Source organism: Hypoxylon trugodes (genome assembly GCF_022578975.1).
Source record: "Hypoxylon trugodes strain CBS 135444 unplaced genomic scaffold F4822scaffold_10, whole genome shotgun sequence".
In the NCBI taxonomy this organism is placed as follows: domain Eukaryota; kingdom Fungi; phylum Ascomycota; class Sordariomycetes; order Xylariales; family Hypoxylaceae; genus Hypoxylon; species Hypoxylon trugodes.
The window spans coordinates 62,532-85,323 of NW_026250025.1; the positions used below are offsets into that span (position 1 = coordinate 62,532).

General features: G+C 47.6%; 6 protein-coding genes across 6 annotated transcripts; 5 read left to right on the forward strand and 1 right to left on the reverse strand.

Annotated features, from left to right (window-relative positions):
* Positions 1 to 961: 961 nt before the first annotated feature.
* Positions 962 to 1,984, forward strand: F4822DRAFT_433675 (carbohydrate esterase family 1 protein; the record flags this gene model as incomplete). Its single annotated transcript, XM_051461875.1, has 2 exons — positions 962 to 1,279; positions 1,337 to 1,984. 2 exons carry the CDS (start codon positions 962 to 964, stop codon positions 1,982 to 1,984), a joined length of 966 nt encoding a protein of 321 aa, XP_051309509.1.
* Positions 1,985 to 2,998: 1,014 nt separating this feature from the next.
* F4822DRAFT_49123 (uncharacterized protein) lies at positions 2,999 to 4,546 on the forward strand. The gene has a single exon (XM_051463564.1). It carries the CDS (start codon positions 3,183 to 3,185, stop codon positions 4,221 to 4,223), a length of 1,041 nt encoding a protein of 346 aa, XP_051309510.1. The 5' UTR covers positions 2,999 to 3,182; the 3' UTR covers positions 4,224 to 4,546.
* Positions 4,547 to 5,545: 999 nt separating this feature from the next.
* F4822DRAFT_417411 (armadillo-type protein) lies at positions 5,546 to 10,188 on the forward strand. The gene is made up of 3 exons (XM_051459450.1): positions 5,546 to 6,229; positions 6,660 to 9,616; positions 9,678 to 10,188. Exons 1-3 carry the CDS (start codon positions 6,072 to 6,074, stop codon positions 9,731 to 9,733), a joined length of 3,171 nt encoding a protein of 1,056 aa, XP_051309511.1. The 5' UTR covers positions 5,546 to 6,071; the 3' UTR covers positions 9,734 to 10,188.
* Positions 10,189 to 10,755: 567 nt separating this feature from the next.
* Positions 10,756 to 15,198, forward strand: F4822DRAFT_440000 (uncharacterized protein; the record flags this gene model as incomplete). The annotated part of the gene is made up of 4 exons (XM_051462700.1): positions 10,756 to 11,693; positions 11,775 to 11,880; positions 11,963 to 12,496; positions 12,558 to 15,198. The coding sequence occupies 4 exons, from the start codon at positions 10,756 to 10,758 to the stop codon at positions 15,084 to 15,086; spliced, it is 4,107 nt and encodes a 1,368-aa protein (XP_051309512.1). The 3' UTR covers positions 15,087 to 15,198.
* A 453-nt stretch (positions 15,199 to 15,651) lies between these two features.
* F4822DRAFT_49177 (DHS-like NAD/FAD-binding domain-containing protein) lies at positions 15,652 to 19,446 on the reverse strand. Its single transcript, XM_051463565.1, has 2 exons — positions 18,647 to 19,446; positions 15,652 to 18,593 (listed from the first exon to the last, which is right to left on the reverse strand). The coding sequence occupies exons 1-2, from the start codon at positions 18,770 to 18,772 to the stop codon at positions 15,798 to 15,800; spliced, it is 2,922 nt and encodes a 973-aa protein (XP_051309513.1). The 5' UTR covers positions 18,773 to 19,446; the 3' UTR covers positions 15,652 to 15,797.
* A 951-nt stretch (positions 19,447 to 20,397) lies between these two features.
* On the forward strand, positions 20,398 to 22,554 carry F4822DRAFT_49333 (isotrichodermin C-15 hydroxylase). The gene is made up of 6 exons (XM_051463569.1): positions 20,398 to 20,592; positions 20,704 to 20,963; positions 21,036 to 21,555; positions 21,614 to 21,925; positions 21,983 to 22,149; positions 22,223 to 22,554. The coding sequence occupies exons 1-6, from the start codon at positions 20,536 to 20,538 to the stop codon at positions 22,386 to 22,388; spliced, it is 1,482 nt and encodes a 493-aa protein (XP_051309514.1). The 5' UTR covers positions 20,398 to 20,535; the 3' UTR covers positions 22,389 to 22,554.
* Positions 22,555 to 22,792: the final 238 nt, after the last annotated feature.

The following is a 22,792-nucleotide window of genomic DNA, read 5'->3' on the forward strand; positions in this document are numbered from 1 at the left end:
GATATATTCGAATTGCGACCGTGTGTAACGAAGGCCAGCTCGATAATACCGATTCCAAGTCGATTGCGAAACGAAACGTTCAAACCTGCCGAATATTATAGCCGACAGGCAACGATTAACACAATACCTACCTCATCCTACATATTTGATAAAATGAGTACCGGCGAAAAGCTCCAAGACCGAATAGGAGAGCGCGACTATAGACTTGTCCGAAAAGTTTCCAACGATACTTGACCGAGTCGGATTCCGAACATTCCACTGAGAAGCGATCATCGTATGCGAGTCGTCGAGCATCGAATATATGGCGAACAATATCCTTCGAGCAACGCGTATTACATTATACCTACGTAGCTATCTAGGTAAAATCGACGGAAGAGTAAAGTTGGACAATTCCGCATTTAAGGCTACGTCTCACGTCTAGGTGTAAGGTCTGTTCACTTCTCCTTTTCTATATGGGTTCTTGGTATAGGTCGGCGGCATATGCGATAATCGGAACGTGTGCCGACAATAGCAAATGAAATCGTGAATTTGTCGCCAGATCCGTGCTCAGAATACCATCTTTACCTAAGAGTAGACCTTATGCCGACGAAATTTGGTGGGCGATTTGACTGGAGATATATGTGGAACATACTAGGATTATGTTGATTATGTCTCAAAATAGAAAATTAATACCTTGGTCAGCCAGCTATTTTCCCTTTCCACTGTCCACAATAGGAAACATAGCAAATACGATGAAGGCGGCTGCAACCTTGTAAGCTTATAGAGTTAGGAAAGGGGTGCTTTGCTCCACGGAATGAGTCCGCATTGCAAGCGTCAGCACTGGCGTCATGGTCGGTGAGACCTTTGTACTTCTTTCGTAAACACACCTAGGTATATAATTAGCGGCTGACTCCCCTCGGCTGTTCTGGGTGAGATCAACGAACTTTTCTTCAAGATTAGGGAATTTCTTTCGCATTCCAAGATGGTTTCCCTATCGCTTCGTTCGCTTGCCCTCGTCTCTCTTACCAGCTCGCTCGGGTTATCACAACCCCTAAAACGAACTGCTGGTTGCGGTCAAGACCCGTCCATCACACGAGGAGATTTCAAGAATTTTACTACGTCGGAAGATCGTGAATATCGAGTTTGGCTGCCGGCGAACTACGACTCCGATACAGCGACGCCACTTATTCTCAGCTATCATGGTGCCAATAAGGACATAACGTATCAAATCAGCCTGGATGAACTAACCGACCCATTCTTCAACAAGGATCACATCGTGGTATATTTACAGGGCCTAGTGGTAAGTGTTGCGCAATGCCATCGTTAAATAAGCCCTTGAATTGCTCACACTTAAAAGGGAGAATCATCTGGCCACACGGAATGGGAAGGGGCTCCAGGCGCCAAGTCGAACGACATAAAATTCACAAACGACGTACTCGACGCCGTGTCAAAGGACCTATGCGTAGATGAGACGCGCATATTCGCAACGGGAAAATCGCAAGGAGGAGGATTTGTCGGGCGGCTCGCGTGCGATCACGGCTTGTCAAGCCGAATTGCGGCCTTTGCCCCTGTATCTGGAGCGTACTACATAAAACAAATTAACAAGTCGTCGGAATGCCACCCGGAAACAGTGAACGTCCCCTGCGACGCCTCACGCACCGATATTCCCATCATGGCGTTCCATGGTGGTGCTGATACCACTATTAGATACCACGGGGACTTCCGATCTGGAGCTTGCTTGCCCGATGTGAGTTCTTGGGCCCGGCAGTGGGCGCTGAGAGATGACTTGAGTGGAACACCGGCCAATTCGTCGATCGCAGATTCAGACAATGGTGTGGTCATGAGCTATGGTGGTGGTTTGGTCACCTTGGTATATGACGGTAACAATATTGCTCATGATTGGCCGTCCACGGTAGAGAATGGTGACAACGATGGGAAAGTATTGGCGGCGTTCAATGCCAGTACGCGCATTATGGAGTTCTTCCGAGGTCATACACTACCATAAGATGTCTAATAGTATCACCGAATTAGCCATTCTGTTCTTTGTTTATACCTGTTTGTTATTATTGTTGTGTAATAGTTTCTATGAGGTGGATTGTATTATCCAATTTTCGGGAAGACTTTACCGCCTGGCCTGGGTATGTATGCTGTGATTCCCTGTAGCGCCAGGGGTTATAGCACCAGTTACAGGTACCTGGGTAGGTCGAAGGATTCTCTAATTGACCCTAAAACCGCTAAAACATAATTATTGCCGAAAAAAAGACCGTGCTTCAGAGGCTTGGAATACTTGCGTTAGAACAACGTCAATTCAGCTCATGGTAAGGTCAGCAAAGTCGCAAGTAGGTCAGTAAGCAAAGCAACTGATTCACTTCTGAGTTTGAGTGCTGCTTTCAATATAGAAAATAAATCATGTTTATTCTCTTTTTCTATAGGCACTTGTACGTATAGGCCATCTATTGAATTGCGACGGGTCTGGTTAAATAGTTGTCTCATAATTATTCGGCGTTAGGCGATATACGTAGACTCTACGGTGATAGGTGTTACAACTCCAATATTAATCTTAGGGGCGAGAAAGGATTGTTGAAGATTTACTTCATCATCCATGTCCCTATTTCAACACGAATGATCACGTCCATGGCAGTCTGACACTAGGTGTCCAACCTACGAAGGATGTTGAGTTGGGCTACTTACAAATCAATCGAGGAAGGGGATATTACTAATGTATACTGGGCGGGCATTGTTGTTCTAACTGGCTTGCCTATAACAGGACTAGGCATGGAAACGTGTAGCTCGATGATATATATAATTTGGGTGTTAACGGAGATAGTTGCGTAACATCTTGGTCAAGTCTAATAATTAAGGAGAAATCTTCAACGTTTTTGACTAGCGATTCGTTGATTGATAATCAACAGCAACGTCGTCTTCAATGCTTGAGGCCAAGGGCGCTGTGGGTCATCAATTACGCCGCTAGCGACCAACAGCGGAGGTGACGCGCCTCCTAGTAAATTGTCGGGTAACGTACCTAGGTACGCAGTTATGATAGCTGCTATGGTCTCGATGATAAATATAAGGGTCTCATGCCTCCCGAATATGAGAGCTCGGCAGCCGCCCGCCGACTACTGTCCTTCCTGCCTTACAAGCCTCCACACAGAACAGCGCTCACCTCTCAACCTCCCGGGATTTCATAACTAGGCAAGATAACGATGGCCTCGAAATTTGCCCGCCTGGTTGGACTCATGGGAGCTCTTGCTCCTGCGTTCGCGGTTCCCACGAACAATAGTCACCAAGTTTCCCTACCGTTGCCAGCAAGAACTATTGTTCAGATGAATCAAACCGTCGATTTTGTCGAGAATATTGCTGTTAGTGGTAGTGGGGACCTTGTTGTAACCCTCTTCCATCCAACAGCGTCAGTCTACGCCGTGGAGAAGCCGCTTTCAGATTCTCCGATTATGTCTCTCCTCCATACGTTCCAAGACGCCAACGGCACAACCGGTATTGTCGAGATTAATCCCGGTATATTCGTCGTAGCTACTGCTTTTTATCAGGGGCTAGCAACACCCGTAGCAAATACGACATCATTTTGGGAACTTCAGTGGGGTGGTAAAGGACTGCCAGCTACTGTCCGTAGGATCGACCATGCTCCAAAGGCAAGCCTTGTTAATGGCATCACCTCTATCCCGGGTCTCAAGTCCGCCGTACTAGCGGTCGATGGTGCCCTTGGCCTGATTTATCGAGTCAACGTCATAACTGGAGTCAACCAGGTTGTACTGGATGCCACCGAACTCAAGCCCGTCCCAGGAAGCCAACTTGGCCTCGGTGCCAATGGGATCAAGATACGGGATGGATATGTGTATTGGTCTAACACGGATGCGGTGTCAATTTACCGCACCTTGATAGACAGTAAGGGATACCCGATCCGAGGTGCTAAAGTTGAAAAGGTAGTCACTATCGAGGGCGCATCTGGCGTGGACGATTTCAACTTTGACAGGCAAGGAAACATATGGGCCGCGACAAACCTGGACAACACAGTGGTCACCATCAAGCCAGACGGCCGTCGGGAGGTTGTCGTAGGATCGCCAACTGAACTGACTGTTGCTGGTGATACCGCTGTGGCATTTGGAAGAACGGCGGCGGATAAGGACATTGTATACGTGACTACCTGTGGGGCGGTTGCTTCTCCTGTTAATGGTACGATTACCGAGCCAGGAAAGATTGTTGCCATTGATGCGAAGGGGTACTATTAGATCTTCATTTCTGTAAAGTATATTTGATACTTGACCATTTTGTCCATCAAGTCCGAATAGATCATGGAATAGAATAAGACTCGGACATCTGAGTTGTATTGGTCAATAGGAAAATAACATAGCGTCTAGAGCGGAATATGATAGCTTTGTTGTATTAGATATTTATGAAAGGGACCAACTCGGGAATGCCGTATCTGCGACTAGACCAAGTCAGGGTCCTCAAGGGTCTAGGTACCGTACCGAATCAGGTTTGATAGGCTGACGAGCAACCTCGAAGTCTAGGTTACAACCTGTGGATCAGTTGAGACGGGATATAAATAGGCGTGAGTACCTAGGCGGGTATGTAAGCCCCCATGGGCACAAAAGGGGCGGAAGTAGATCCGGACCAGCATTCCCCAGACGGGCAAACATGTCTGTAGAATGTCGCGATTCTTTAATTCAGGTGATTGTATTATTTTGTGTACTAGGCTATACTTATCAGCTGAAATGTCAGCGCTTATGTGGATTATTCCTGTGCAATCTTATTGTGACAACGATGACAATTATAGGTACCTATGTTCATTGATAGGTAATTTCGATAGATAGATTGAAGGCGGCAGTGATGTTATTTTGATTGATATTTAATAACGTTAGGTGTGACGATAAGCTGGGACTATAAAATCTAGGCAATTTAATCAAGAATACCTAATAAAAAAGTGTCATCCTAGAATAAGACGGCATCCATGGATGGCAAGGTTGATGGGAAACGATTTTTTTGGTGGGGAAGTTGAGAAAAGAGCCCTGGAGAAAAGAGAAAACAGAAAAGAGAAAAAGAATTCGTCTTCACCGCCTTCTTGCCCCTCGCCTCTTAAATTCCTTTCTAATTCCTACTTTGGATTAGTGTAGTTACCCAAGAAGGATAAAGTATGATAAAGTACGATAAGCATGAATCGTGCTGACCCTGATCAGCCTGTACCCATCCAATCAAAAGTTGAATATTGAACATCCCTTGTCTAAACGGACACTACGGATGGCTCTGATTAAGAGAGGAAAGAGAAAAAAAAAACAGATGTGCCTAAGGAAGGTAGGTGGTACCTGCATGTTCATATGGGATTGTAATGTTTTCAAGGTAGATATACTATGTACAAGGGTACATGTAGTAGTGGCGTTTGAACGTTTCAACAACTGATTGGAAGCCCTAGCCCCACCGCTAATCGATTACAGTGGGAGAACCCTGTGAATCTCTTCCCCCCCCCGCCCCCTCGGCAGCCCACCCTATCAATGTTGCCCCTCGGCGGGCAGAAAGAAAAAAAAAATTTTAGTCCGCCAAATATTTTTTTCCCCTCTAGGATTTGGCATTTCTTCCACAAGGGAGCATAAAATCTTGACCAAAGCCTTCCCTGAACACAAATTTCCCACCTTTCCCAAATCCTCCCTTTTTTTTCTTTCCCTTCCTCTAAACTCATCCTTTCTTTCCATTTCTTCCCTCTTTTTTTGCGAAAGAGCGAATATCTGAGACACTCCAACTCAGATTCCTCTTGCGATTAAAAAAAGAGTTTCTAGTTCTTCGCCACGGTACGGCTTAGACTAAGAATAGACAGGCGAGCCAGTATAGAGTAGACTTCTGAACTCTTTCGTCAGCAAGTCTACGGGCTCAAGACGCAAAAGGCAAAAGGCAAATCATCTAGATTTCTTTTTCAGCATCATTCTAGACTAATCGTACTCTCATCCTCCCACCTTCCGGCTTGCACTCGACCGAGTCCAATACCAAAGCAAGAGAGGCCTTCGATTCACCTCCGTCGAGTCGCCCTAATCGTTACCAAACAAGAAAACTAAAATAACGGAAAAATCATCACAAAATCCTTCATCATGTCTCAGGCTCAAGAGAATGCCCAGTCCGTCAAGGTACTGGAGGATTTGATGCAGAAACTTACCGTTTCTAAGGACGCTGCTGCTATTAAGGATGCTTCGCATTCTTTGGCCTCCTTCATCAACGGCCGCATCGAGGACCAAGAAGCACCAACCAAGTAAGATTCCTTCCATTATACCTTCTTGACCCTTTTCTGTCATTTCAGTCGGATTTTATAGTCTTGTCACTATTTTTTTTCGTTTTCATCACTTATCTACGTACATATTGCATCACATTTTGATTTACGCAGTTCACTTTTATTTTTTTTATCTTTTTTTTTTTTTTTTTTCCTTCATCTGCACCAACCAAGTTCCATTTTTAATTCACACGCTCCCACGTCTCTCCCCCCCTCTCTCCCCCCCACCATGAATTGCACGTGCCTATGCTTTCAAGTCGCATTGGTGTCCCCTAAAAAAATGCACATACATATTGGATGTAAATTTTTTTTTTTTTGGCGGCTAATGCCATTTTTGGACAATTTATCACTATTATCACAACTTGCTTTATTCAAAAAATACACTTACTAATCTTTTAATTCATTTTTATAGGACTGTCGAGGCCTTGAAGAAGCAAATTTCCAACAAGAAAGATGCTGCAGCCCGTGAAAAGGCAGCCAATGCTATCCAGGCAATTGCTCAGCATTCCGAGATCGCCCCTAACGTCGAGCCCTACCTAGTGGTTCTATTACCTCTTACTCTAGCTGCAATTGGCGACAAGATTACTTCTGTAAAGAATGCCGCCATTGCCGCGACCACTGCCATCGTCGAGGCTGTCAACCCCAATGCTGTCAAGGCCGTCCTACCTGCTCTTGTCAAGTCCATATTGGAAGCTCAGAAATGGCCCGAGAAGATTACTGCTCTCGAGTGCATCGATATCCTTGTCAGAACCGCCCCCGCCCAACTAGCCTTCCGCGTCCCCGAACTCATTCCTGTTGTCTCCGAGTCCATGTGGGACACCAAGAAGGAAGTCAAGGACCGTGCCTACAAGACGATGGAGAAGCTTTGCGAGTTGATCGTCAACAAGGATATTGAGCGATTCATTCCCGAGCTCATCAAGTGTATCGCCAAGCCTGAGAACGTCCCCGAGACCGTCCATCTATTGGGTGCCACGACTTTCGTTACTGAGGTACAGGAGCCTACACTTGCCCTCATGGTTCCTCTACTTGATCGTGGTCTTGCTGAGCGAGATACTGCCATCAAGCGAAAGGCTGCTGTCATTGTCGACAACATGTGTAAACTTGTCGACGACCCCAACATCGTCGCTCCTTTCTTACCTAAGATGATGCCGGGTCTTCAGAAGAACTACGACAACTTGGCTGATCCCGAAGCTCGAGAGAAGACCAAGCAGGCACTTGACACTCTTATCCGCGTCGGTGACGTCAAGGATGGCAAGATTCCTGAGGTTCGCCACGACGGTGACATTTCTACCGTCCTTGGCCACTTGAAGGCTACTATCCCTAGCAAGCACGCCAAGACCGCCGAGAAGCTTGAACCCGTCTTGGAATACATCTCTGCGATCGGTGGACAGCTTATTGACGAGAAGGAGTCTGAGCCTTCTACATGGGCTACCGCGGTGAAGCCTTTTGTCACTGTCGTCGTTGGTGACGTCGATGCTGAGAAGGTTGTTGAAGGTCTCCGAAAGCGTGCCTCTCCTGGCGCCGAGGATGAGGCTCAGGAAGAGGAGGAAGATGACGAGGGTGAAGATCTATGCAACTGTACTTTCTCCCTTGCGTACGGTGCCAAGATTCTTCTTAACCAGACTCACCTTCGTTTGAAGCGTGGTCGCCGCTATGGTCTCTGTGGTCCCAACGGTTCCGGCAAATCTACCCTTATGCGCGCTATCAACAACGAACAAGTTGAGGGTTTCCCCAAGCAGAGCGAAGTCAAGACTGTTTTCGTCGAGCACGACTTGGACTCTGCTGATACCGAAATGACTACCATTGATTGGACCATGAAGAAGCTCAGCGAGGCAGGTGTCACCACCAGCCAAGCGGACGTCGAAAAGGGTCTTGATGAGTTCGGCTTCACTCCAGCGATGACTGCGGGCCCCATTACTTCTCTTTCTGGTGGTTGGAAGATGAAGCTCGCCTTGTGCCGTGCCGTCTTCGAAGCCCCGGATATCTTGCTTCTCGATGAGCCCACTAACCATTTGGATGTGAAGAACGTTAAGTGGCTCGAGGATTACTTGATCAACTCTCCTTGCACTTCTATCATTGTGTCTCACGATAGTGGATTCCTCGACAACGTTACCCAATACATCATCCACTACGAGCGATTCAAGCTCAAGAAGTACAAGGGTAACCTGAAGGAATTTGTTCGCAAGAACCCTCATGCTAAGTCGTACTACGAACTCGGAGAATCCGAAATCGAATTCCAATTCCCAGAACCTGGTTTCCTTGAGGGTGTTAAGACAAAGGCTAAGGCCATCCTGCGTGCGAGCAGGATGAGCTTCCAGTACCCGGGTACCCCCAAGCCCCAACTTACCGATATCTCCTTCCAGTGCTCTCTCGGATCTCGTATTGCTGTCATTGGACCCAACGGTGCCGGCAAGTCGACGCTCATCAACGTCCTCACCGGTGAACTCATCCCAACCGGTGGTGAGATTTACCAGCACGAGAACATCCGTATCGCCTACATCAAGCAGCATGCCTTCGCACACATCGATAACCACCTTGACAAGACTCCCTCCGAGTACATTCAATGGCGATTCCAGACCGGTGAGGATCGTGAGACCATGGACCGTGCCAACAAGATCATCACCGAAGATGACGAGAAGGCCATGGACAAGATCTTCAAAGTTGAAGGCTCTCAGCGACGTATCATTGGTATCCACAGTCGCAGAAAGTTCAAGAACAGTTACGAGTACGAATGCTCTTTTGCCCTTGGTGAGAACGTTGGCATGAAGAACGAGCGCTGGGTTCCTATGATGACAGCTGACAACGCTTGGCTTCCTCGAACCGAACTCTTGGGTTCTCACCAGAAGATGGTTGCTGAAGTTGATATGAGGGAAGCACTTGCTTCGGGTCAATTCCGCCCCTTGGTACGAAAAGAGATTGAGTCCCACTGTGCCAATTTTGGTCTCGATGCCGAACTGGTTTCGCACTCGCGTATGCGTGGTCTCTCCGGTGGCCAGCGTGTCAAGGTTGTCCTCTCTGCTTGCTCATGGCAACGACCCCATTTGATCGTCCTAGATGAGCCGACCAACTATCTTGACCGTGATTCTCTCGGTGCCTTGTCCAAGGCCCTGAAGAAGTTTGAGGGTGGTGTCATTATCATCACTCACAGTGCCGAGTTCACCAAGGACTTGACTGAGGAAGTCTGGGCTGTCATGGACGGCAAGATGACACCTTCAGGACACAACTGGGTTCAAGGTCAAGGTTCCGGCCCTAGACTAAAGCAGGGCGACGATGATGAGGAGGATAAGTTCGACGCCATGGGTAATAAGATCGTGACGACGAAGAAGAAGGCTAAGTTGACTAGCTCCGAAGCCAGAAAGAAGAAGAAGGGTAAGTTTACTGATTTTGCCCCAACTACTGAATATGACTCCGTAACTAACATGGCATATAGAACGTATGGCCCGCCGAAAGCGTGGAGAGGAGGTCTTCTCGGACGAGGACGACTAAATTATCTCGCCTGTGCTGCCGTGTTACGTAGCCCCACGAATTAATACCGAATTACGAACATAATTACATGATTTCCTTTGTTTAATATGAACAGAAAAGTTCGGGCTTGCATGGTTAGGCATTGTTTCTGCGTTTCTGGAGTGCCGATGGGTTGCCTAACAGTCATTGCAACTAAGAGCGGTGCTTTATCGCGTGGTCGAGCAGGATGATTTAGGAAAGGCACAATTCCTCTGGATTGGAGACCCAGGGGTATTGGCCTCTCGAGTCCTTAACTGCGAGGATACCATAGATAGACGAGCTAGTCGCTGAATAGATTTGATATCATGAATTTCGAGATACTCGCTGAGGTTTGACCTAGGCGTGCTTTACAATCCCTATAATGATTGATGGAATATTTCGTGGGTGCATTGCTGATCGGGTATGACGACAATCAGAACTACGTATCTTTTTATGACCAATGACAATAGATGTTCATGAGAATATGACAGTCCCATCAGATAGATTATACAAACATACCTGCCTGGTAAGTAGACCTCATTTTACAAACCTCACTGCGCCCCCTTTTATGAACTGATGGGTGGTTGCTCTTCAGAATTGGCGACTATTTTCTGTTAGAGATATAGGTCGTAACCTATACCTTCCCCTTATTTCACCGTAGCTAGCGCAATATAGAACAGGTGCTTTCGCATCTGGTTGGGATATCGAAAACTTCAATGAAGGCCTTTGTCGCATCTTTGTCGCCTACAACCCAGGGCGAAATCCCGAGAATGGTGTTGTTTATAGTACGACGACAAGAGCTTTGACGAGGTATCCAGAGTTTCACTAGAGTAATGGCCGTGGTGTTGATCCTTTGTGATATGTTTATACAGTTTTCTAGGGATTTATTGTGTCGATAGTAGCGACAACAAGCCACCAGTTTTGCGTTGGTTATATTACCCTCTGGATGTCCGACTGTGTTATATCGAGTGCCAAATAAAAAAGGTGAGACGAAGTACATGACAAATATTCTAGATTAGGCGAATATGTCCACGCCATATCTCAAAAAAATCGAGGAGGAGGTGGATATATTTTATAGTAATTGGGGTCGCGATTTTCCAAAATATAAGTGGGATTGGCGTCCATTTCTCAGGGCGATATGCGAAGGGAACGTCCTTGCAGGCGGGCCGAGCACGATTCGGCGGCCCGATCCGGAGGGAGAGATCGCCCCGGGAAACGCGGTGAGGGCCACTGATAGTCTTGGCCGCAGAAAAGTGATACGAAAGCCGGCAGGGAGTGGGTCATGGCAGTATGCATGGTACATTCCGGAGTGGTCCCATCCCAACTTCGAACCGGATATAGATATAACCTATACGGGGAAGGCTTCGTTCAGTGCTACGAATAGGGCCCCTTACCACAAGCTGTTCCCGGCGCTACGGAATGTGGATCAAGTCAGACGGCCAACAGCTTATGCCCAACGCTTCGGAATTCATCCGGACGAACAAGGCGGTCGAAGTCGGTTGAGTCCCACGATATCTTCAACTCGGGACCCGTTTGATGATTATGCCAACCAGGTCAATTCTCTCCCCGAGGAGGTTAGGCAAGCGGCAATCGATGAGTCAAACAGGCTGAGGGCGCAAGAAGGCAATATACCCCCCGAACAGTCTAACTACATTCACCCCCAAGTGATGGATGCTATACTGAGGAAAGAAGGCGCGCTTACGGGTGCTCAGTTGAAAAAGCTGCTGGAAGTGACGCTCGCTCCGGGCGAGAAAAGCATGAATCTCGACAAGTTTGTTGATACACTGAATGCGAAACAACCGAACATATTGGACGCGCACAGGACGTTTCTTGCAAAAGCCTTGGATGACCAGAATTACCAACGAACCCTGTTTCAAGACTTGACGAGTGACGAGATGCTATACGACAACATCTATACTCAGAGCAACGATGTGTACTGCGATTTAAAAGGCCCAATTCACCCGTAAGTTCCAACCTTCCGCGTGGAGGATATTATGTTGTTCATGCTCCTTTGGCTAACCATGTTCTATTCTCCCATTGCTAGGCATTTTGATAGAAATCATTGGATGGATAGCGACGCAAAGGGGGCAGTTGCTTGGCAGCCGCGACTTGTGTATAACCTCAACGGGGAGAGAGGGGAATGGGATGTTGTAAGTTACCTTCCCATCATGAAGCACGCTGAAGAGAGGCTGAATGGACGAGAACATTGGCAATTACTAACCTTTTCGGCAGAGGAGAAACGATAAAGTGTGGGAGGCTCTACAACCAGCGCTACAGATGGTGACGCGCGTACTTAATAGTGAACACCCTCACATAAAGGCCCTGATGGATCTGAGGACTCGTACAAAGGTAGACCCGGCGAGGGACGGACGAATAAATCCCAAAACGACACATATAACCAAATACGACGACATCGATAAAATAGACTTGAGCGATACGTGGAATGAGATCCTCACGCTCGCTGCTATGGGTTTCGACTGGCCACTCCATGTGAATAAAGTCCTCGAAAAATGCTTGACTATAGACTTGGGTAGCTGTTTCATGGAACCCACAGAGGAGCATGGTCCTGATACCGTCGACGGGGCGAAAGACGCGTACGATATGTCCTACGGGTTCACATACTTTACCAATGCCGGCCCGGACTCTCAAATCCTCATGAGTATAGGCGCCGAGCTGGTTTGGCCCTTGCTGATGCCTCAATACAGCCAGAGTGAGAAACTGTCGGCCTCTTTCGCGATAGCTTCTACTATACTACACGAATACGGGGTAAGTCACACCAATACTGACCTGCTTTAGATATAATTCAGCTTGCTAACATGACCTATAGCATGCTATCTCCAACGCACACATGCTTATAATGTCGGAGGAGTGTTTCGGAAGAACAACACCCCAAGGTGATGCCGCTTGGTTTCAACTTGTTCAGCTCGGGATTCATATGTATGATTATGACTCATTCAACGGGGAACACCCCTATAAGGATAATCCAACCTCTGAACACGGTTTCGAGATCGAGGTGGCGCTATGGGGGGGCCTCGCTCTCAATCTGGTGGCGAATCTGAGTGGACACAATGCGCGAATATCATCCGCCCCGCTGATAACCTCGCAGTGTCAGTGGCCTTTCTCCCGCGCCCCTAATACAGCCGGGGAAGATCGAGATGAGCCGATCGCAGGTGGTGATTACGCGGTAGAGGATTATTTTACACCGATACCTATTGACTACATGGCCAGGTTTTTCACCCAGAAATTCTGGGACGGGGAGTTCAAGCTATACGGGTTTGAAGCCCTCAAGATGCTTCCGCCGAACCATGCATATAAGCTATCCATGAATCCGCAATGGATCGATAAACTCGGATTGGCTGCTACCTTCGGTTGGGAATCATACTCTTTCATACTATTCGCATATCGCACCCTTGGGAGCAACGATCAAGCGATATTGGGACACTATATATTGGCGGTTGTTTATGAGCTGATGATGCCCCGATCTTTCGTCGACCGCTGGCGAGTCGAGATTAGAAACTGGGACGACGAGATGCTGACGCCTCTTGAGGGAAGCGTGGAAAGGTTGACCGAGGTTATGGGGGAGGCGCAATCAACCAAGGCAAAATTAGAGCCGGCAGATGAAGACAGAAACTACTGGTTATACGTCCAGGAGTTCAATTTAAGAAAAGAGTCAGGCAGAGCATCGGGTGTCCCGGCGGATCAAGTAGGCTGGAAGAACACTATGAAAGCCCACTTCGTCAGGTATTTCCGCGACGGGGGTTTACTGATGCAGGCCCTCGCCGAGACTCATAGATTGATGTCCCATGAGATTAGATTCCTGCAGCGCATGATCTTCGACTTTTTCAGCATAAACCCCGAAGCCCGCGGACAATTCTACTCCGGAAACGGTTCGAATGATAATGGCATCCTTTCGAGCGCCTATGAACGCATGCTAATTTACCGCGGAAGAGCACGAGACATTTGGGAATCATGCCAAAAGTTATCCCAGGCAGACCAGCTCATTGCCGTCAAGGAACAATGGTCTAGCTGGGCAACTCATTATAAGGCATGTTTCAATATGTATGGCGATCTGCTGGGGATGCTCGGTGAACAGAATCAATTCAATCCGGATGACATGTCGTGGAAAGGGCGCTTCCCCAGCGTACCATCCTCCTACTGGAAGAGCCGCGTGGAGCGTCTCCGCAGTCAGGCCCAAAGAGAATATAACAGAGTGCATCCGGCCATTCGCGAGGTTGTAGATGAGTGCATGAACATCTGTTGGCGCGTCGGTAGAGAGAATTTGGGGAAGATATTCCTCTCGGAACCGGATCTCGACGAAGTGGAGAAGGTGTTACAGAAGGCGAGGTATCTGGGTAAGGATGCACCCCCCAATGCGCAGTCCGCGTTTAACTGGTCGCGCCCAAACTCATCCACGGAGCCCTCCATTTTCGACAATACTTGGCAGTCGAGCTCGAGAAAATTCCGGCGTGTTATCGGATCTTCTAGCAGCGAAACTGCGAAGAAGAAAGGCGTCGTCTTCGGTCAGGCGAATACAATAGGAGCGCATCCTCCTCGACGACCAGGCGATGCTAGACCAAGTCCGGCTTCAGGTTCTGGAGTTGGCGCCAGCTCCAAAGGGAAAGAAAAAGACATAAGTGGATCCGCGTTGGGGCCGGATCCCTCGGGCGGAATCAGGCGGGATCACAGTAACCCATTCGCAAAATACCATGTAGAAGGTCAAGCGGGTTCAGGCTTCGTCCAAGCTTCAGCGAAATTCGGCGCCATAGTTGACCTCGAGAATATCGGGGTGCCTACTGTCACCATCGATTCGGCATTGGGTACAATAGGTGTTCCAAGTACTTTCGGTGACGGAGGGCCCTTCTACTCTAGTATCGAGGCTTTAAATACGAAATTCCCCTTCACAATGGAGATGATTGGAAAAAAACCACTTGGCAACGCATTCGCCGGCCCGTATACAATGTCGACGGAGGTCGCAGATCACGAACAAACAATGTGGCTAGCAAGGGCTTTAACTGACTTCAGCGGAATTTACGGCAATCCGCTGTATCTGACGGAAGAACCATGGCGAGGCGAGGCGTTAGCCGATGCTCTCAAGACGCCACCCCCGAGCCCACCACTTAAAGCCCCCTTCCTTGAGCCTCCTCCAAGTCCTGACGGGAAAGAAGTCAACCTGAAGTTGACTATTAATACGAAAACCCCACAAGACCCTCAGATTAACGCTGCTCTTAAGGGTGCTGATGTTTTTTGGACTGACCCTGTCCCCATCAGTCACAAAGCGCCTGGTGACGGATCTGCTAACACTCGTAGCAGTAGCATTATTGAAATTGAGGATTTCAACTTAGGTCTCGGTCCATGAATGTGGTCGATAAAATGAATACTTAATATAAGGGGGTGATGGCGTATGTGGGAAGAGGTGCAAACTCGGGTTTCGTAACGTTTAAGGGATGGGTTCAATCCGCCCTAGGCAGATTATCTATTAATTCGTATCTATTATTTAGAAGCGTGAGGACTCGAATCTACTCATGTATTTTATATTATTAGATGGCCTAAATAGTTAGCATAGTAATTTAGCTCTGCTCTATGTCGTGTCGTTGTGTCATTCGTGACCGCCCTATCGCCATTGATATCGTGGAAACGTACTATTTATATCGCCTATTTGAGATAAATGGGTTTACCGTAAGCTCCCGGTTATTTTGTATAGGTATCGTTTATTTGGTTATTAGCATAATGGAATGTTTCAAGGAACGTACTAGGCGGCAATTCCCAAACCGTTAAACTCCCCAGCGAATCCGGTGAATTTGGCACGAAGACCCCCAACTCGAATACCGACGTCGTGGGTGAGACTCGTCTGCATTAGACCGTCGAATTATGGAAATGGGGCGCCGTGAACCGGGTAGAATGACGTATAAACCCTGAAATCGTTCTGGACACTCACCGAACTAGCGAGTGACGGTTACTGGCGGTAGAAAAAGGGTATAGTAATGGGCTGAATATTTAAAGTATTCTACTAGACATAAGTATAATTCTATCAAAACAAAAAAGGCTAGCCCAGAGCTAGAACGTCGTCTCATCTAGAGCGCCTTAGCCCTTCAAGTGCCTGGGCCCCTTCTAGTGCCTCTTGTTGAGCTAATTCCCATCGGAGTTGGTCTGACGGGCTAGGGGTTTTATCATGAATGGACGTCCCTTGAGGCGGTCTTCTATAATTTGTACCTTCATACTGTAACTTTATGAGCGGGTCACTGAAAATCATTGGATGAGTAGCTTGACGTAGACTGAAGACCTGCGGCCGTGCTACTTGAGGTATATCGGCTAGAGGGCTCGGCGGCGATACATTTAGGTTCGGTTCTAGTGGTTCAATCCTTGCTGGGGGTGAACGTTCCCATCCAGGATGAAAAGGGGGTAAAATCGGACCTTTCGGGGAAAGTATATCGCTCGCAGTGGATATAGCTGGTTCTTTCTTAGGTATGATCTTAACTCCTTTCCTGATATTGGTGACAGGGGGAAGCGGTAACGCTGGCTTCTGGGCCCGTGGAAGTATACCGCCGACTGGGACACCCTCGATCATCTTCCGCTTCCGCCGACGCGGATTGATCTTGACGGCAGCAGTAATGGAACTAGGTGCGACGTATGGGGGTGTTCTACTCTTTTCGTGTGGTCGTGGAAGCCCGTTTAGTTCGGCTAACCTGACTGGTGTTGACGGTTTACTGGAGCGCGCAAGCTCTTGAGCAGCTTTGGCGTACTGGCTCCGGCTGCTTAGGGTAGGCAACTTGGTTCTGGGAGTGGCAGATTTAGCCTTGATTCCCGGATCGGAAGAAGCAACGAGAGCTGCTGGGGCAGATTTCCTTGCTTTCTTCGCCTTCACGGCCACACGAGCCAAAGATCCCGCCGCGGGATTCGGACCCGGAGGTGGAGCAGCGGGAGGAGGTATCCGAGGTGGTGTATATCCGAGATTATCGAAAGGGCGATCACTAATCTTAGCCAGAGCTTGAAAAATCTCCCAGACTACATACGCGCCGCATTGGTAATCGTTTCTCATGGAGGATGGGTTCTTCGGTGGCGGCCGAAGTTTATCCCCTTCGATGGTATGTCGCCTCTTCTCGCCCAGGCTCTCACGCTTTCTCTCAGCGATACTTTCACGCTTCTTAGACATATTCTCCCTCTTCTTTTCGGCTAATGTTTCGCGCTTCTGTTTTTCATACTCTATAATCTCGTCCGGCGAAAGCCAAAGATGAGGCTTTCTATATTTCAGGTCGTCAACCCAGGCATCGCAGTCCCACTCAATCCAATAATCTAATATGTCGCCCCAGACGCTCTCAGATGGCTTTGTTAGGTTGATGAAGATAACCTTGCCTCCCTTATTATGTACGGCCTTAGCAAATTCCTTCACCATCACCTTGAGTCCGTGTACCCTGAGGCTTGTGCCTAGGACTAGGAGAAGATCGGGGCCAGCGGAAAGGTCATGTTGAACGATAGGGGATATAAGGTCGGATTGAGGATGTTCTTCGCCGTAGAGGACAATGTCTGGACGAAGCTTGCCAATTCCCAAAGCCCTCTTCCCCTTTTCTTGACGTGCGGCGGTTGCTCCTGCACAATGCGGACATTCAGGTTGTTCGCCTAGCATTGTACAAGATTCCCTGCCAGCCTCATCCCAATCACAGAGTTTTCCGCACACAAAACAGCGGAGGGCATGTAGAGAACCATGGAGGAATACACACTCGACGCCTCTGTCCTGAGTGGTGATTATTCGTGGATTGTTTCGACTAGAGTTCTCCGAGTTTGAGGGTTGTTGCTTAGTATCTAAGCAATTGGGATCCTCTTCATTCTTAACCAAGTCCATATTTTCCTTAGACTCTTTCTCCGAGTCTATGAGTTGCTGCTTAGTTGACTTTCTTCTCCGATTTCCTGCGCCGCTTTTCAAATCGGTGGAAAGGCCGATCTTCTTCTCGATTTCATCTATGTTCTGCGTATACACCCTTGCCAACTTCCCAACGTCACGCAGCTGGGCGATGAAGCGATGTGTTGCGGTCGGTTCAACTTCTTTTACTTTTTGCCTTAACGTAGTAGCAAATCGGTAGAACACGGAGGTCTTCAGTGGATCGGCCCAGATGTTACAATCGAAGAGGTCGCGGCCTTTCATATTACGTAAGCTAGAGTTGGATGTCTGGGAAGAAAGTAAATCCAAGGAGTTTTGTGTATCCTCAGAGTCGGACGTGTCGGAACATTCAACGCCCGTATGCGAACTGCCATCCGTAGTCGAATTCGCGTTCTCGTAAGGATCAAATAAGATGGGTGGTGGAGAAGATAATGGAGAGGAGGCGAATGTCTCGCTTAAGAGGCCTCTTGGGGTTGCGGACTTTATTTGGAAACCACCGACACGTTCTGCCACGTAGGTAGACGAGTCATCCGTTTGGGATGAAGTTGAGGCGCTTGAGGGTTGAGGAGCTGAGAATAGCGATTCTTGGCTAATAGAAGATCGTGCGGAAGATTGAGTGAGGTGTCGAGGTAAAGGCGGCCGTAGTGACGATTGTGATCGAGTAAGTCGTGATAATGGCAGTATGGAAGTTGAAGAGGTGGTTCCTTGCTTCGCAATATTGTCATTTGTTGAAGCTGGATTCACAGTATCTACAACATCGCCGCTGTTGATCGAGATATTTATCCCATCTTGACTCTTGTAACCATCTGAAGCCGTTGGAGTTTCCGGAGCCTCGTTGCGTTCCGCGTGTGATATTCTTCTTCTCTTCGTAGGACGTTCGCTTGCGGGGAAATCTACGGTCTGGGTCTCGGAATCCTTACTGCGACCGGCTTCTGCTCGCTCGAATTGGGCTTGGATGAGCGAGTAGAGCCCATTTTCCGACCGGAAGTCCTATGAAATTAATTAGTTATGCTTGGGTGGGAATAGTGTAATAGGAATCGTACAGGAATGCCAGAATTGGTGCTTATTCCAGCGCCGGTAATTATGACCACTTTTCTTGCTTTCCCGAGAGAGTCGGCGACATATTGGAGGAGTTCCGAAGACGTGGGTTTGACCTCAAGTATCGGCATTTTGTGACGTGAGAAGCGAGGTTAACCTATAGGATTGTTATACAAAGACCTCGTATAGGCGTCATCGCGCTGTAAAGATCCGAGTGCGTAGGTAGTTCGGATACGGGCGGAGTCCCAAGCCGAGGGCGAGACCGCGCCTATTCGTCAAGCCTTCCCACTGCTTCTCCTCCTCTTCCTCCGCCGCCGACCTCTGTGAAACTGACGGTCAAGGTCAGTAATCTTGCCGCGATTCGGATTCAATAGGCTTCGAAGCAGGCCTCATGGATGGGAGACCGGAATGGGGAACAAAGACGCGTGCCGACGCGTCGGATATAAAGTTGGAGACGCCGAAGGAACTTCAATGGTACAACTTTTCAAGTTTGCGATAAAACGGCGGTGATATGTGAATGTACGAAAATATGAATATATGAATAGGCGGAGTTATTCGTCGCGTAAAAGATAGGTAGATGACGACGAATATGAATAAGTTACACACGTCTAAAGAACTTCAACGCGACCGTCAGCACCTTGACAATATGACAATGCGCATATATGGTATGTCATCTGACGGAGAGAAAGGTATGTGGATATGTTTGTAAGTGCAAAACGTATGTGATTGTGTACCTGTATCAATTGCATTTAGTTGTATAAATGTAGAGAGGTATTAGGATACATACTTAGTATTTGTATGTAGTTGAGTTGTGAAGATGCTGATGCTGTGATGCGCGATGGTGGATGTACCCATAGATTATCAAAGTATAATTTACTAAATGGGAAGTGGTGATTGCCCAAGTTGGTTTAGCTACTTGAGAGCTGGTGTGGGGTTGGTAAACATTAGCTTAAATGTTAATGAATTGGTGGACGAATGACAGATCTGGTAAGTAGGTACCTAAGTACTTACATCGGTCTTACCAGTGCGTGCCGGAATCGAAAATCTTACCTTCAACTATAGATTTTGTAGATGGTGAGACATTGAACATTAAATGTACATAAATGTACGTAATGTGCATAAATTATACATATTAGTACACTCAATTAATAGGTAGATACCTGGATACCCCTACCATCCTTCCCCGAGTCTCTCATATTTCTTGTCTCTCTCGTCTTTCTCCTCTTTATTCCCGTCATCATCCTTTCACGCTTTCTTTTCATTCATCCTCGACCAGGAGATCGCCCAGCTTTAGAGCTGACCATGCCAGCAAATATGTACTTGAAAAAGTCGAATCCAAGAATGTCTACCTGCTAGATACATACCCAGGTAAAATACAACGTATCGTCAGGATATAATATGTACTGATCCTCGCATGTAAGCGTTAATATTATGTACCTACCCCATTTGGATCCGATATGGAATGGTTCAAGACCCCAAGATTCTATCCGAATCACCTATCAGAGCCGACAAAGGATCGGTACGATGTCTACCTAAGTGATATACGATAACCTAAGGACTGGGTGCCTGGCGGCTTAGGGTAGTAAGTACCGTGCAGTAGGGCGCCGCAGCAATCCTTCTAGAGCTCTAGAGCCCCAGATACGTACAGTCATAGTCATCCCCGGCACCCTAAACAAGGGGGGTCCACACCTGGCTTTGCGGGTTATAATGGATAGCACAGGTTGCTATATGTACGGCATGACCCACGACATATGCGAGTCAGCAAATCAAAAACATGGGATTCATCATCCTCGCCGTCACTCTCAATTCCTCACTAGACTTATTACATACATCCTCAGATGTTTTCTGTTTTTTTCTTCATGGTTGTCGCAGTATTATCTAAACCTTGAACACAATGAGTTTGCTTCAATCAGCGGATTACATGAGCATCGCCGGAACCATTCTTGTCGGGGTAAGAATTATATCTCCACAATATTTTTTCCCTAATTATACCCAGGGAAACGCTACTTGTACATAGCAGATGAAGAAAAATGCTAACTCAGACCTGTCATCATTTCTGTAGACCGCGCTCTACATTGCTAGCAACGTCCTCTATAACCTCTTCTTACACCCGCTCGCCTCTTTCCCGGGTCCTCTCTTCTACCGTGCTAGTAGGCTTCCGTGGACTATCGCCCTACTTCGCGGTAGGCTCGTCTTCGATTTGGCCGATATTCATAAGAAGTACGGTCCTGTAGTTCGTATCGCTCCTAATGAGCTAGCCTTTCAGGATCCTCGCGCGTGGCGCGATGTAATGGGTGGCGGCGCCTCCGAAATCCCCAAATGGTTAGTGGCCCGTTTTCCCACGCCAATTGATTACAATCCGTCTATCTCAAAGCTAACGAGATCTCTGCGTAGGATTGGCATGTATGGCGTGCCTACCTTCTTGCAGCCACACATACAAAACACAATCAGCAAAGAGCACCACCGTGCCCTTCGTAGGACGCTAGCTCCTGGCTTTTCTGATGCTTCTCTAAGGGCACAAGAGCCGATGATAGTTCAGTATGTGGACTTAATGATGCGGCGGCTAAAGGAGAAGTGCAAGGAAGGCCCCTTAAATCTAGAGCTGTGGTATCGTTATGTTGTCTTCGATATCATCTGCGATCTAGCTGTGGGAGAATCTTTCAAATGCCTTGAAAGCGATGATCTGCACCCTTGGATCACTGCCATGATCGAAGGTGGGAAGCCCATGGGCTTTCTCACCGCCATAAACATGTATCCTGCTCTGGCACAACTTTTAAATCCCGTCCTAAGCATAGCTGCTAAGGGCCCTATGCGCCTTCATGATGAGATGGTCAAACCAATGGTAGAGAAGCGTCTCAAGGTTGGTGATCGACCAGATTTGATTAACCCTCTTGTACGCCTTCAAGATGGCAAAGTAGGTTACCCCAAGCGTCCGAAAACGATTTAACATAGCCAATTCTAACGTCTTTAAGAAATCTTCCATGTCAGAACTCATCGTTAATACAAACGTTATCGTCGGCGCCGGGGCCGAAACAAGCGCCGGTACGCTGACAGCCGCGACGTCATTGCTAATTGACAACCCGGATAAATTCGAGAAGTTAAAGGCCGAAGTTCGTTCAGCATTCCAAGATGAAAGCCAGATTACAGCTAGCGCTGTGTCTCGCCTACCCTATCTCGGAGCCTGCTTAGATGAAGCTCTAAGACTTTTCCCGCAGACAGGCTCACCTTCTTTACGGCTAACAGATAAGGATACAATTATTGCGGGAACACCCGTCCCTAAGAATGTTGGTTGATTATTATATAAATACCGTGCTGAACACATCGGTTAACTTGAAATATAGACTGTCGTCGGCATCTGGCCATGGGCACTCTATCGTGCTCCAAATTTGTGGCGAGACCACGAGGACTTTCATCCAGAACGATTCACCGGTGATCCGAAATACGCGACTGATGCTCGGGAGGCTTTTAAGCCATTCTTCACCGGCTCACGGGACTGCATCGGTCAAAAGTACGCACAAACCCATCGACCCTATTCTTCTTCCCTTCGATGAAATTCGTAAGCTGATGCGGATACACAATAGCCTGGCCCTTATTGAGATGCGTCTCATTCTCGCTCGCATGGTGTTCAATTTTGATATACAACCAACAAACGATCCGCATAGTCAGAATTGGCTCAGCCAACAGAAAAATCTTTATATCGTCTGGGATAAAACACCATTGCCCGTTCAATTAACGCCTGTCCGATGAAAATTGTAACTCTCAACAACGACTGTCAACCTCCATATCCAAGTACGAAAAGACATTGTTTATAAGCCACTGCTGTTAGATATTATATCTTCACGGACCACATCGTGGAGTTGTGGTCCCTCGAAAGCCAACGTCGACGATCACTGAACACCGATCAAATCATATTATGTACGATAGAAGAGTTATGGAACGTACCTTCAAATTTCAATAATATTTTCTAAAAGCTAACACAATCCTCATGCCACTGTTCAAGGTAATTCATAGGGACAACTCACGCTTGAGGAATCTCGAGATTATAACTGACCTAGGGGTTCGTACCCGATGTAGGTAAATGGTGATCCGACCGAGACCTCAAGGATATCACCATAAAACTATACCACTAACAATCGCACACATCTTAATCC

Bases quoted from the DNA above. Each gene is read 5' to 3' on its own strand.
- F4822DRAFT_49177 (XM_051463565.1), bottom strand. From the start codon at position 18,772: ATGCCGATACTTGAGGTCAAACCCACGTCTTCGGAACTCCTCCAATAT. The intron at 18,594-18,646 runs GTACGATTCCTA...TTAATTTCATAG, and splicing joins GCACCAATTCTGGCATTCCT to GACTTCCGGTCGGAAAATGG.
- F4822DRAFT_49123 (XM_051463564.1), top strand. From the start codon at position 3,183: ATGGCCTCGAAATTTGCCCGCCTGGTTGGACTCATGGGAGCTCTTGCT.
- F4822DRAFT_49333 (XM_051463569.1), top strand. From the start codon at position 20,536: ATGAGTTTGCTTCAATCAGCGGATTACATGAGCATCGCCGGAACCATT. The intron at 21,556-21,613 runs GTAGGTTACCCC...AACGTCTTTAAG, and splicing joins TACGCCTTCAAGATGGCAAA to AAATCTTCCATGTCAGAACT. The intron at 21,926-21,982 runs GTTGGTTGATTA...CTTGAAATATAG, and splicing joins GAACACCCGTCCCTAAGAAT to ACTGTCGTCGGCATCTGGCC.
- F4822DRAFT_417411 (XM_051459450.1), top strand. From the start codon at position 6,072: ATGTCTCAGGCTCAAGAGAATGCCCAGTCCGTCAAGGTACTGGAGGAT. The intron at 6,230-6,659 runs GTAAGATTCCTT...TCATTTTTATAG, and splicing joins GACCAAGAAGCACCAACCAA to GACTGTCGAGGCCTTGAAGA. The intron at 9,617-9,677 runs GTAAGTTTACTG...CATGGCATATAG, and splicing joins AGCCAGAAAGAAGAAGAAGG to AACGTATGGCCCGCCGAAAG.